This window comes from Schistocerca cancellata, chromosome 1 (genome assembly GCF_023864275.1).
Source record: "Schistocerca cancellata isolate TAMUIC-IGC-003103 chromosome 1, iqSchCanc2.1, whole genome shotgun sequence".
In the NCBI taxonomy this organism is placed as follows: Eukaryota; Metazoa; Arthropoda; class Insecta; order Orthoptera; family Acrididae; genus Schistocerca; species Schistocerca cancellata.
This window is the reverse complement of record NC_064626.1, coordinates 155,006,177-155,020,958: the sequence shown is the minus strand read 5'-3', so window position 1 is coordinate 155,020,958 and position 14,782 is coordinate 155,006,177. Positions and strand designations below refer to the sequence as shown.

Below are 14,782 nucleotides of genomic sequence, written 5' to 3'. Positions count from 1 at the left end.
GCCAACTTTCAGTCAATGAGAAAATAATGTTTGACAGGTTGATAGTGTTTGGAGTGGACTCCACAACAGTGGAAATTATCAAGCAAACTCTAACACAGACATGTTCAAAAATAAAATTTAAGGGAGAATTTTCCAAAGAGTTTTTAATTATAACTTAATTCCGACAGGGTGATGCACTGACCCAAGTTCTCTTCAGCTGCATGTTAGAGAAGGGGAAAAGGAGTTAGCTAAGAAAGGGCAAGTGAACAAAGTTCACATGGGAAAATCAAAGAACGGTATTAGAGTCTACAGCTGTGAAACAGATAAACATGCTGAAGGAACAGGCTGAAAAAGCTGGCCTTCAAATTTCTGTTGAGAAAACAGAGTACATAACCAACATGTAAACAGCACCTTGTCACCTAATGACACACTCTATAAAATAGATAAAGTGGAAAATTTCAGATACCTTGGTGAGACAGTGCAGACAAGAACTTGCAAAAAAGAAGCTAGCGGCAGCAGGTTAGAGAAGGTGGTAACATTTTTTGTAGGACACATGTCCTATATAAGAAAATGGAATCTCAAGAAAAATTGAATTCAAGCACTGTATACAAATGAATGTCTGAGAATGACAGGAAAGGATGGCAGAGAAGCCAAGAAGCTTGAATGCAGGATCTTTTGCAAAACAATGGGTCCTAGGGTAATGGATGAACAGTAAAGACATTGCAGCATATAGAGTGCATAAAATAAATAACTACTAAATTGGAGAAAGTACAAAAAGACCAAAAAGAATATTGCTGCGGATTGTCAGGGCAACTCTGGAACTGCCACTGAGGATGACAGCAGATGATGTGGCACTGATGGAAAGGATTCCTGATGGCCTCTCATTTGATCACATTAATCCACTATCATCACAAGGGAAGTGTCCTCAGCATCTCCAATTCATGCTCAGTCACAAACTGCAACTGTTTGGCTGAATCACAGTCAATTGTAATTCAGTGGCATACACTAAAGACTGACAAGCTGTAAGTGTTCACAAAATGGACTGATAACACAAATGCATTCATTATGTGCCAGCACTACTTAGTCACTAATCAGCTATGGTACCAAATAGAACAACATGAGAGTTACAAGTGACACATTACTGTAATAAGCACCCTTATACCAAAACCAACACTGAATAAAATCCGAGAAGACATTGCTCAAATTATAAAAAACAATCATGTCACTAATAATACCAGGAAGGTTGCTGCACTTTGAATAACAAACAATAACTACCAAAGAATATTAGAAATACCACAGCTTAAGCACAGTAGATGATGAAAAACCTGTGAAATTCTGTGCCAAGTATAGATAGCCATCTACATTGCAGCTACAGCAGCAGTGAAATCAGTTTGTGGGAAGATAATGCCATAACATGAACAGCATATTCATTCAGGTTATACACCACGAAAGATAAAATGTCTCACTAACAATACAAAGCAAGTCACCTTCCTCAAGGACATCACTATACTCAACCCCCATAATTCACAAGCATCCTGCAATGAGAAGTGTCTAAATACAGTACAGCGATTTGCCAAATGTGGTAGAGGCCATGAGGAAACAGAACTCAGTGCACATTATACCAACAGTAATATTGGACACTAGTGTTATCCCAAAGCAAACTGTGGAAGTGCCCACAGTACCTAGAACTGCAGTCATTGCTCTGTCACCAATTACAGAAGGCAGTTGTGCTGAACTCCTGAAGAACAGTTCATAGAGTCCTTGGAGAAAATTATTAACGTCTTCATAATTTGTTCTTTAAACTATTATCATTATCAAAACCATACCTAAAATAGTGAATCAATAAATAACAAAAATAATATTGTACCACAAATTGACCACTAGCAAATGCATTAGGACCAAACAATACTAACAGATCATAGAATCCTGAAAAGTGCTAAATGGTTAGAAATAATTTGAGTGTGGGTAAATGCTCACCACGTAGTTGAAATGTTGAGTGTTTGATAGACAAATGAATAAGAGTTTGTGTGCTCAGTACCTCAACTGCATGATGTGCAGTCAACTTTACTCTTAAAATTATTAAAATATTATAAGTACATCAAACTGTTCTCACATATTGCTTCTGAATAAATCTATCTGTGATACACACTTGAGCAGTAGCAGAATTCCTAATAACACCAGTTTACATCTAAAGCCTCTGGAGAAAGTATTACCCATATGATTATTACTATGATCGCATCCTGTCAGGGCACTGCAATATTCCTTAATATAAGTAACCTAAAAATTATTATCCAATGGGAACTCCAAGTTGGAATATCAACAATATTTGGAAAAAGGATATATCATTACTCAATGTAAAAAGGACCCACTGATTTGGAGACAGACACAAAGAAAGGCTCTTGCACATTATATCTTTTGGCCAAAGTCTTCTTTAGCAAAGAAAACACACACACACACACACACACACACACACACACACACACACACACACACAGAGAGAGAGAGAGAGAGAGAGAGAGAGAGAGAGATATTAACACAAGCAAGCACACTCCATGAGAACATAACCACCACAACCAGCAGCTCCAATTCTGGTTGGAGCTGCTGGTGGTAGCACTCGTGTGTGTGTGTGTGTGTGTGTGTGTGTGTGTGTGTCTTCACTGAAGAAGGCTTTGGCTGAAAGCTATACTGTGTATCAGTCATTTTGCTGTGCCTGTCTTCAGCTCAATGGGTCGGCTTTGTGGTGATTTATCCTTTTCCTAATATTGTTCAAGATTATTATAGATATGTGAAATAACCTACATTTTCCACTTCCGTGAATTTACCTCACATGTCCAATAGATAACAACAAGAAACGATACACATTATCCAGAATGAATGTTTCACTCTGCAGGGGAGGGTGTGCTGATATGAAGCTTCCATGCAGATTAAAATTGTTTGCTGGACTTGGATTTGAACCCAGGACCTTTACATTTCATAGGTAAGTGCTCTACTAACTGAGATACCCACACATGACGGGTCTTATGCACACTATGTATGTGAGCATAAAACAAAACTTGACTCTACTGAAACCTGGTGTATATTTACTGATCATTGATCTACCAAAGTTAATTACAGTCAGTGTACTGAGCCACTAAAAAAACTGGTACATCTGCCTAATTTTGTGTAGGGCCCTCCGCAAGCACAGAAGTGCTGCAACACGACATGGCATGGACTCGACTAGTGTCTGAAGTAGTTCTGGAGGGAATTGTCACCATGAATCCTGCAGGGCTGTCCTTAAATCTATAAAAGTATGAGGGGTGGAGATCTTTCTGAAAAGCATGTTGGAAGGCATCCCACATATGCTCAGTAATGTTGAAGTCTGGGTAGTTTGGTGGCCAGTGAAAGTGTTTAAATTCAGAAAAGTGTCCCTGGAGCCACTCTTTAGCAATTCTGAATGTGTGGGGTGTAGCAGTGTCCTGCTGGAATTGCCTAGTCCATCAGAATGAACAATGGACATGAATAGATGCAGGTGATCAGACAGGATGATTGCTTATGTACGTGTCACCTGTCAGAGTCATATCTAGATTATCAGGGGTCCAATATCACTCCAACTGCACACGTCCCACACCCTTACACGGCCTCCACCAGCTTGAACAGTCCCCTGCTAACATGCAGCATCCATGGATTCATGAGGTTTTCTCCATCCAATGTCGATGTTGATGGGCACAGGCAAGGTGTAAAGCTTTGAGTCGTGCAGTCATCAAGGGTACATGAGTGGGCCTTCGGCTCTGAAAACCCATATTGGTGATGTTACATTGAATGTTTGCATGGTGACACTTGTCAATAGCCCAGCATTGAAATCTGCAGCAATTAGTGGAAAGGTTGCACTTCTGTCACATTGAATGATTCTCTTCAGTCATTGTTGGTCCCGTTCTTGCACGATCTTTTTCTGACCACAGTAATGTCAGAGATTTGATGTTTCACTGGAATCCTGATATTTACGGTACGCTTGTGAAATGATTGTAAGTGAAAATCCCCATTTCGTTGCTACCTCGGAGATGCTGTGGCCCATTGCTCATGTGCCAAATATAACATCACGCCCAAACTCACTTAAATCTTGATAACCTGCCATTGTAGCAACAGTAGCCAATCTACCAACTACACCAGACACTTGTTGTCTTATACAGGCATTGCCGACCACAGTGCCGTATTCCGCCTGTTTACATATCTCTGTATTTGAAAACACATGCCTATAGCAGTTTCTTTGAGGCTTCAGTGTATATTCGAACATCTTTGGAGAATCCTCCTCCCTCCTTCCTCCTCTGTGGGGAAGAATGCCATGAAGCTGAATACACTAAGGCCAACAAGCTGTGTGTGTTCACAAAATGGACTGATAATACAAATCCATTGGTTATGTGCCAGCACTACTTAATCACTAATTGGCTATGGCACCAAATGGAGCTAAATGTGCAGTTGAGCAAGCAATATTCTTCTTAAAAGGTCATGAGCACTGAAAATGGTATGATGTAAATGCTCTTTTCACTCTTTAAGACTATATGTATATAAGATAGAGAGGAAGCCCCATCCACCAAGATCCTTATGTAACACTAGAGCAACCTACATTTTTTATGAATTCTAGGACAACAGTTGTCTATAACAGAGTCATGCCAAAAACTTTGTTGACTTTAACAGGGTGTAACCAAAGTAGTCCTGGTGTAGCTGCAGTTGATGTCATTAATTAATTTATTTGCGAGGATTCCAAAGTACACCAATTAACTTGATCCATACATACAATGTCAACAGGCTTTTCCATTCTGCAGTAGCAGATCTCACAGAATTAACTGTATCACATTATTTTCACGTAAGTCTGCATACACATACAATTTCAACATTTAGCCATTTAATTTGATCATAAAGGTCTCAACTGTAATGTGATCAATACTTGGTACATTTTTATCTATTAAAAAGAAAATTCTACAAAGTATAAAGAAACTTACTGATCATATGACATACATACAAACTAACAAGCAAGCTTCCTCACCCTGAAAAATTACAGTCCACAGGTGGAGTAAGTTGTACCATCCGTTGCTTTCCATCTTTCTCCTCACTGATAGCAGAGGTGAGCTGCTTCTCACGCCCACTTTCAACATCCAGTTTCCTTCCCAGTTCACTGATCTCACCAGCATTCTGGGCACTGCTTTTGCGTGGTGTATTAAATTTCATACTAACTGGTGCCATTTTGCTACGCAAAGAGAAGGACTGTACTGTGCTCTTTTGTGAGGATCTTGCAAGGACGTTAGTCTCATTATTTTCTTCGTCTTCTTCTCCTTCCTCTTCTGAGCTGCTGTGAAACACTGTAACTTTGCTAAACCTTAGTTTTCTTGCCTTGAGGGTTTTAGAGACATGGTCAGCTGGAGTGTCAAAAGATACACTACTCAATCTCGCAGGAGTCTTATTGTGAGTTGCGAGCAATATCTGAGGTGATTTTTCACTGTTTATACCTGTGCAAAGTCTTATTTTTTTTGATGGGCTCACCAAGCTTTTCATCAACTCCACATTAGTTGCATTCTCATGATTCTTTCGCTTCTTCTTGGAGAGTGTTAACTTTCCATCTTTGGTTGGTTTTGCATTTGGTATCTTCAATCCCACTGTAGAGAACTTTGATTTCTTTCTAGAAGTGCTTTCACTTTTTTCAGAATCTGATGGTGACACTACTTCTGAATTCAATGGGAGATATGTCCTGAAAGCATTTTCAAGAAAAGAATCTGTTATAACTGAATCATCAGCAAATCCTACGTTCTCTGATTTTGTGTTTGTGTGTTCTGTTAACAGAGCAGCCTGTTTATCATCATGTTGTTCCACTGACAATGGAAAATTTTGTTTCAGAGACAAAAGTAAAGTTGTTTTCCCACATTCTCCACTTCTCTGACTGTTACATACTTGCCGAGATGTCTCTGTAGCAGATGAAATGTTACAATCCAGGACATCTCCGAGAGGCGTGTTTACTATAAGGCTGCTTGCACAATCTTGTTTAGGAGACGAATGCATATTTGTCTTCATGCAGTCTCCTCTTTCTTTCAAGTTAAAGATGGGTTGTGGTGTCATTGCAGCATTCAAGGGTGAGATCTTGCAATCTAGTACATCTGCAAGTTGTGTATTTATTGAAAAGTTGTCAGCAGAATCTTGTTTAGGTGAAAAAGGTATATTTGTTTTCTCAGATTCTCTTTTCCGTAGGTTATAGACATGCGCAGTTACCTTTGTGGTATTCACAGGTGAGATGTTACAATCTAGGACATCTTCAAGCTGTGTATTTATGGAAAAGCTGTCCCCAAACAGGCTGGGACTCCTGTAATTATTTTCAGAAGAAGGTGATGCGAAGAAATCAGAGCTGTTTCTACTTGAAGTTGGTCTCTCATGCGACAGATCTTCAATTGAAGAATCTATCACAGTTTTCAAGTGGTCTTTAACAATGGCATCATCAACTTGTTCGAATGTGGACCTTTCAGATGTAGAAAGATCTAAACCATGGCCCATATTAGGTATGGGCTGAGCCATGTCACAAAGTCCTGTAGCATTTTCTGTCTCTTTTATAACACATTTATCTGGAGTACCCTCATGTATGCTGTCATTCAGATCGTCTTGATGTGCTTTATAATGTATTTCAAATGGTCCAGGAGCTGAAGTATCACATTTGGAAACACAAGGCGAATCACTAATTTCTTTTCTCTCTGTTACTAAAGAGTTCTCCGCGATGTTTATAATTTGTTTTTTGGTTTCATTTGAGCTCAAAGAGACAGGTTCACAAAAATGACTAGAGTTTTTGTTTTTTTCATTTGCACGTTTCTTTACACTCTCATCAGATGTCATTTGCGTCGTTGCATGGCATTCCACAATTTTGTCCAAAATATGGCTATGTTCAGCCGAGGATTCATGTGAACTTGTACTAGAAGAGCTAGTGTAACCCGAAGAATCCGAGGCTTCTCCGACCATCTCCCATTTTGCATCAGCCAGTCCAAGTTCTTTCTGCAAAAAGGAAAGACACACATCAGTACATTAAATACAGCACATATTTAATTTTTAACCATTATTTATTTGTGTTACCTGGAGCATAAACCTTGCTTCTTTAATGAGCAATGTTGCAGCTTCTCTCTCTGTCAGACCACGTCTACCAGTTATCCACACACTTTTCATTTCATTTCTTTTAGCGGTCTCAAAAGATGATTCCCCATCCAATTCTTTTGAACTGTAAAATAATTAATTAAATACTTTAGTGATGTAACTTGAAAAGAATACATAATCAGTACTTACTTTGTATGAGATAGAAAATATTTTCTGCGTAAATTATAAGAAAAGCTGTTTGGGCTGCAAACTGAACCACAGGCAAATGATTTCAAATTACCAAATTCTATAGCAAGTCAGAGCAAATAGCAGTGCTACTGTGATATACCAGTGACTGTCGGATAGCCAATAGATTATATATTTGTGATTTTCCAGGTTTTCTCAGCCTATCTGATAAATGGTGTGCTTTCAGGTGTTCAGCCAAGGTGTTTATTCTATTTTCTTTGGCTGATTACCCAAAAGCATGGAATTTAATTTGTATACTTGGCATATGATAAAAAGCTGTCTGATGACAAGTAGTAGGATTCCAATCCTATGAACAAAGGCTAGATGTAAAGTTCATCTTAAAGCCAGCTGTCACCAGACTGAGTGTTTCATGGTTAACAGCACCTACGATTTTAAAGTATGGGGACTTGCTGAACAGTAAAGTGTGCACTGATAAAATAGGGAACACACAGATTGCTTATTGCTGTCATATTCTATGCATGGGGTCAACAATGTTACTCTATGATATAACTTGAAGTCAACACATTTTTAAAATTCACAATGGTGTCACTCATTTGGAATTAAAGTAGATTAAAAATGTGAAGAGCATGATCAATGAACTACAAACAGTGTTCTAAAATGAGAACTTAAAACTGCAGCTTCTTACATTGTGAATAAAATAACTTTATGAATGACATTTCAGTGAGATATGCATAGTGGTAGTCACAGTGCTTTCTTGGACTTCTCATACTCAGTGTGTTGCCATTTTTGTAGGGGTATGTGCATGCTATAGGTGTTGGATGTTGGGCAGACAGAGCCAAGAACTTGGGGGAAAGGCAGTTGTCCTGTGACACATTAAATGCAGAGGCACACACACACACACACACACACACACACACACACACACACACACACACACACACACACACACAGAGAGAGAGAGAGAGAGAGAGAGAGAGAGAGAGAGACCACTGGCTGTTGTAACCAGGTTTACAATTTGATAGATAGTGCAGTTCTGTACTTTCACTTGTGTGGGGTTTCTATATTTATTTGATCATACAATGTATATTTATTTGTTTTGTGTCTTCAGTACATCAGAAACAAGAGGAAAAAGCTATCAAAGAAAAGGCTATCCAAGAAACATATTGTTTAGGGTATGTATGTATGTATGTATGTATGTACGAGGGTGGTTTGGTAAGTCTCATAAAAAGCAAGAAACAACGTTGGTTTTGTGAACGACTCACCTTATTTCTTGACATAGTCTCCTTTGAGGAATATAAAATTGGTCCAGCAATCCCCCAGCTTTTTCATCCCTTTGGAAAACTACATTCTGTCAGTGTAACGGCTCCATGTGAGCTGCTACATGACTTGTTACAAGAGTCACATGCTCAAAACACACCGGGGTGCCGTTCCGACACTCAAGGAATTTTAATCCAGAATTATGTTATATTATCACTCTTAGTATAGTCTGCAAATGTGAATGTGGGTCCTCTGCTAACGTATGTGTGGGCTGTCTGCTGTGGGTTCTCTGAAGGTGGAGGTGCAGTTTAGCCAGCCATTATATCAAGTAGAGTGCAACTGCACTGGACCAGAGAGACATAGGTTCCCCAGCGCGTTAGCAGACCCTGTCAGGTTGGCAAACAGCAGCTGTGCAGACTCTCTGAGCCCTTCCAGCCACCATGTGTGGACCCCCTACTAGGGTTAGACATTCCCTGCTGAGACTCTGGTGAGTACAGACGCTCTGTGTGATGGCTCCTATAGTCATCTTAGTTAGGACTTATAGTCAGGTTGCATAAAATTGCTTTTTTTTTTTTTTTGTATCACTGATGATGGCACAGCAATTTATGTAACCGTACCATTAAGTAAAGTGAATGATCAAAGAGTTATTTTCATGATTTTATTAAATAAAATGTTGTTATATAAAATTCTTTGTCTCACAGCAACATCTTATTTCCATTACCATTCCAGTTAAGTTATTCAAATTTTCAACTTAAAGTTAACCAATAATCAGAAATTTTTGTAGTGATATTTGCTCATGCAAATGGTCATAGGCATCTTTCATAAAAGATAGAGATGCCATTTTTAAGTTGAGCATGCCTGCCAAGGCTTTGCGTAAAGCAAGTTATCATTCATAATGGCGACCCTTTAGCCTAGGATCTCATTCAAATTAGGAATTCTTTTGTGATGCTGTGAGATTGCTAGGATGTACTAATAAATCATTAAATTTTCACAGGTGTCACAATTCCAATTTTTGAATAATCAGTGTTGCAAATACTGCGTTGCATATACCGCGTTACTTTTTGATTTTATTTGTGTGATTTTGGGGGCAATTTTCTTTGTGTGTTATATTCATGTATTTTGGGGAATTTGAAATTACATTGTGTGCGACAATATATGTGTTAGGCTGCGTGTGACGACTGCGCTAGGTTGCATGTAATTATAACTTGCGCTAGGCTACGAAAAATATTTCATCGTGATTCGCATTGTCAAGATAGGAAATTTGTTTTCCATGAGCGAAACTCTATTAACTATGTACTTTGTGTGAAAGTATGATCCCAGTATCCAAAATGGAAACACATGGTCGATCAAGGAGCAGTGCGAGGATAAATAGGTCAGGCGCAGAGGAAGTTGCCACTAATCAGGTAGCCGTGGAGAGAGAGGAAACAGGCACAGGTGAGACAAGCAACGGGATTATCCTTGATTTCAATTGCACTGCGGCAATGCTGAACTTAGAAAATGTGCTGGTTATCTGCCTGACTGGTAGCGTGACTTTGGACCCAAGCGCGAGCGCTGATGAAACCGAGACAACAGCGAGTAGACAAACCCGAATAACATGTGGGTGGCAGAGTTGGTTAGGATGATGAAAGAAATTATGGCGAAACATGAAGAAAATAATATGAAATTAAACTCAAACCTCGATGGCTTTATGCATGAAGTAGATACGGAATTAAACTCAAAACTTGAGAGCATCATGACAGGAGTAAATGCGAGATTTAAAGAGAATAAGGCGCTACTTGAAGAGGTTCGAAAGGACATTGTAAACAATGTCAATGAAAAATTTGAAGTAGTAGTTAGTAGATTAAGTGCTGTCGAAACAGAACAGAAAAAGAGTTCAGGTTGAAATGAGAAAACGGGGAGAAAAATTAGAAAAGGGACTCCAAACATTAACAGAAAGGCGTAATAGCGAAAAGAAAAAGGTGATAAACTGGATAAAAGCAGCTGAAGCAACTCAAGAAAATCTAGATATAAACACTAGGGCAATCATGGAACTTGAGGGAAAAGTAGAAGCTGCAAAAGTGCAAAAGAGGAAGGAAATAAAGAAGGTGAAAGAAGAGTTAGAAAAACTCACGGAAAAGGTTGCAGATATTACAGTATCAGAAAGTAGTGAGAACGCTTCGTTGCTGAATGCAATAGATAGTGAAGAAATCAAATTATTATTAAGGAGGTTTCAGGAAGGTCAATGAGAGGTCCACAGGCGACAACACGATGCTACAAACGAGGTATGCGAACACGTGGCTTACATGGAGAACCTTCTCGCATGCGGAACCGAAAAGGGAAACCACTTGTGCAAAGGCACACAAGACAGTAGCGAGGGATGTGATTCCAGACATGAGGAGGACAACAAAGAAAATAGCGAGCGTAGGGATATAGGGAAATGTTGGGAAGGACACAAAAATCCATGCGCAGGTTGGTACAGGAGGGAAGCAAAAGGGTTTGACTACAAACACTTTCTCTCTGTGCAAAAATTCGAAGTCTTCCGCAACTTGGTGAACGGGATACACCCACGTGCTTGGCTTGAACAATACCAGTTTGTGTTCCACCCAACTGGCTGGATGAATAAAATAGAATTTATGTGTGGGCATCTCGAAGCCGAACCCACTGTGCGAATGAGAGCTGTAGCTTACACGTGCACGACGGTACGCGAGTTTCAGCGCGAGTTTCTCCCAGCCTATTGGTTCGAGGCAGCGCAAGACCAGGTACAAAGGTAACTGGGTGAACAAAAGCAAGTATGATAAATATACGAAAACAAGTATGATAAATATACTAACGAATGGGATAAATATACTAACGAATGGCGTAATGGCAATCACGACGCGCACAATTACTGCAACATAGGAAAATACGATCACAGTAACCAGCCGAACTCATCACGAAATGGCAGTGAAAAATATGAGCAGGCCCCGGCGGATAAGAAAAGGGACACTATTCCCGATGATGCGGAAATCTTATCGGCAGATCTGGAAAAAAAAAAAAACACCAGAAATGGAGGGAAAACAACAGTTATGACCAATTCAGATTGAGGGAGATGGGATTAGCCCACGCCCGATGATGGAAAGTTGCAAAGTACGTTACATAGGTCATAAAGATATTAGGTAAACATTACTTCAGGAAAAAATGGATAACAGGATTTCAGCCGTTAGTCTGGGGATTGCATCTCAGTGAAAGTGATATCGCTGGACTGCGCAATTAACACGGGAAGTCCGATCTCGATTGTCAGTGAGGCTGCATTCCGAAAATGCGGGGAGGTGGAAGCTCGGCCGACATTGCCGTTGCGAGGGACGAAGGTGAAAGGGGCAATATACAGTAAAAGTGTAGAAGTCAAGTGGTGGTCTAGAATCATATTCAAATGCCAGGGCAAGGAGTTCGAGGAAAACTTCTTCATTGTGCCATTAATGAACACTGAAGTAATTTTAGGGGTGGACTTCATGAACGCTCACCAGGCTATTGTAGACTTGGGTGGAGGTATCATGTGTCTAAACAGAGATGATAACCCCGTTGAATTGAAGTTCAATAATTGGGTCATAAGGGATGAGTCTGAAGCCAGCTGCCTACAAATTCTCACTTACCCGGAAGTGTACCAGGAACCCAAGATTCTCGTAAACTGTATTAGCGGAGTAAGCCTACCGCTATCCGCACACCGAAGGGATGGGGTTTTCAGAAAAATAATCAAAGAAGGCAGGCACAGTGTAGGAGACATGTCAGAGGACGGCCTTTTAAGATTGTTAGAGGTTGTAAGGAATCACGAGAGAATATTTTCGGATGCACCAGGTGCGATAAAAGGCTTTAAATACAAGTTCCAAGTACAGGAACACAAAAAGTTTTTCATGAGGCCGTATCACATTCCATTAGCACATAAAGAAAAATTTAAGGCAGAGGTCGTGAAGATGCTCGATCAGGATGTAATCAAACGTGCCATGAGTTCGTACAACTCACCGCTTTTAGTGGTACTGAAAAAGGACGAATAGGTGAGATTGGTGCTGGATTCTCAGCAAATCAACATGGTTATTAAAGCAGAAACAGACAAACCAGAGGACATAGAAGAATTATTGCAACATTTCCATGGAGCGAAGGTATTAACCTCCATTGATATGAGAGCCAGTTACTGGCAAATTGTGTTGCATCCAGAGTGTAGGCAGTATACCGCATTTTTGTGTTATGGGAACTGTTACCAATTTAAACTGCTTCCATTTGGATTGAATTTTTCTGCAGCAGTGTTCATATGAGGCCTGAACAGCATCCTTCCTGAGGTCCTAAGTGAGAGAATTAGATTACATATTGATGATGTTCTGAAAGCAGAAAAATCCTGGGAAGAACACAACGAGGTGTTGAACCATTTATTAGATGCTTTTGAATGAGCTGGTATAACAGTGAACCTAGATAAATCTCAATTTGGGCGTAAGGGAATGAAGTTTCTAGGTAACATAGTTTCGGTGGACAGGATACAACCCAATCCTGAGAGAATTAAAGCGATTGCTGAATTTCCAATGCCAACAATGAAGAGGCAACTACAAGGATTCTTAGGAGTCGCAAATTTTTTTCTAGAAATTTGTAATCCAGAACTATGTTATATTATCACTTTTGGTATAGTGTGCAAATGTGAATGCAGGTCCTCTGCTAACGTATGCGTGGGCTGTCTGCTGTGGGTTCTCTGAATGTGGAGATGCAGTTTAGCCAACCATTGTATCAAGTAGAGAGCGACTGCACTTGACCAGAGAGACATAGGTTCCCCGCGCGTTAGCACGCCCCATCAGGTTGGCAAATAGCTGCTGTGCAGACTCTCTGAGCCCTTCCAGCCACCGTGTGTGGACCCCCTACTAGGGGAGACGGTTAGGCATTCCCTGCTGAGACTCTGGTGAGCATAGACGCTCTGCGTGATGGCTCCTATAGTCATCTTAGTTAGGACATATAGTCAGGTTGCATAAAATTGCTTCTTCTTCTTTTTTTTTTTTTTTGTATCACTGATGATGGGCCAGCATTTCATACAACCATGCCATTAAGTAAAGTGAACAATGAAGGAGTTATTTTCATGATTTTATTAAATAACATGTTGTTGTTATATAAAATTCTTTGTCTCACAGCAACACCTTCTTTCCGTTACCATTCCAGTTAGGTTATTCAAACTTTCAACTTAAAGTTAACCAATAATCAGAAATTTTGTAGTGATATTTGCTCATGCAAATGGACGTAGGTGTCCTTCATAAGAGATACAGGGGCCATTTTTAAGTTAAGGATGCCTGCCAAGGTTTTGCGGAAAGCAAGCACCATGCATCAGACTCTGACATTTTGCGGCTTGCACTGGAGCTGTAGCGGTTATAAAGCTAGGTACTGACAAACTTATTTGTGCTCTGTAATACAATTATTAAATTTAATAGATGTCAGCAATGTTGCGTGCCGTTTGTGGTGAAATAACGACTTAATAAACTTTTGTAATCATTCGCTCACTGTGTTTTTTAGAGTTTTCTGTGCGTTGAAGTTGTTTAGTAAATTTCATGCTATAGTTTTCAACTGGCATTTATTACTGTTTCTAGTGAAATATTTCAGTAAAGTTTTCATTCAGTTTTTAACTTCGCTTAGTGTTACAGTGGCCGTTTGAATTTTTTGGTTTTGGCTAATAATTTTGCAAAGTTTTGTTGGTATTGGTATTACCTGCAGTGTAGTAGTATTAATACAAGTAGTTGCTTTCTTAGTAGGCAGAGAATTTCAAGATCATTATTGTTAGTTCTTAAATATTTCTTCTGGTGTAACTGATCTTTGGAAACATAGACGTATAGTTTTTTTTTCAGTAAGTGTAAAATTTTAACATGAGTGAGAAGTGTGGGCTCTGTCGTAGGTTTGTGAGTAGTGGGTTACGGTGTTGGATTTGTTCAAAGTATTTTCATTGGGGGGAATGCAGTAGTCATTTTAGTGAGTCTTCTCCTGGTAATGCAGAATCTGTAGTAGAAATAAGTTGGTAGAGGAGCAGGAGCATGAGATTTGTGCCCTTCGGGTGTAGTTACAATGTGTAAAGGAGGAACTAGGTAGGTTGAGGAGGGTGAAGGGTGGTGGGGAATGGGAACTGGCAGCTGGCAAGAAGGCAGCTAGGAAGATGAGGTATTCAGACAGTTTTACTTTGCATACATGCAATAGATATGACCAACTGTCAGAGTTCAGTGGAGAGGAGCCTCGTGCAGCTGCAGATGTAGGGAACTTGCAGCAGTCCTCAGCAATTAGGAGGCCTAGG

The 14,782-nt window shown here is 39.8% G+C and overlaps 1 protein-coding gene across 1 annotated transcript in view; it reads right to left on the bottom strand.

Moving 5' to 3' along the window:
- Positions 1-14,782, bottom strand: part of LOC126167349 (DNA polymerase theta-like) — a 303,097-nt gene that overhangs the window by 76,086 nt on the left and 212,229 nt on the right. Inside the window, exons 16-17 of the mRNA XM_049920469.1 lie at positions 7,060-7,201; positions 5,000-6,981 (exon numbers count right to left, since the gene is read on the bottom strand). Of these exons, the coding sequence (XP_049776426.1) occupies positions 5,000-6,981; positions 7,060-7,201 (2,124 nt within the window). The remainder of the gene's footprint in view (positions 1-4,999; positions 6,982-7,059; positions 7,202-14,782) is intronic.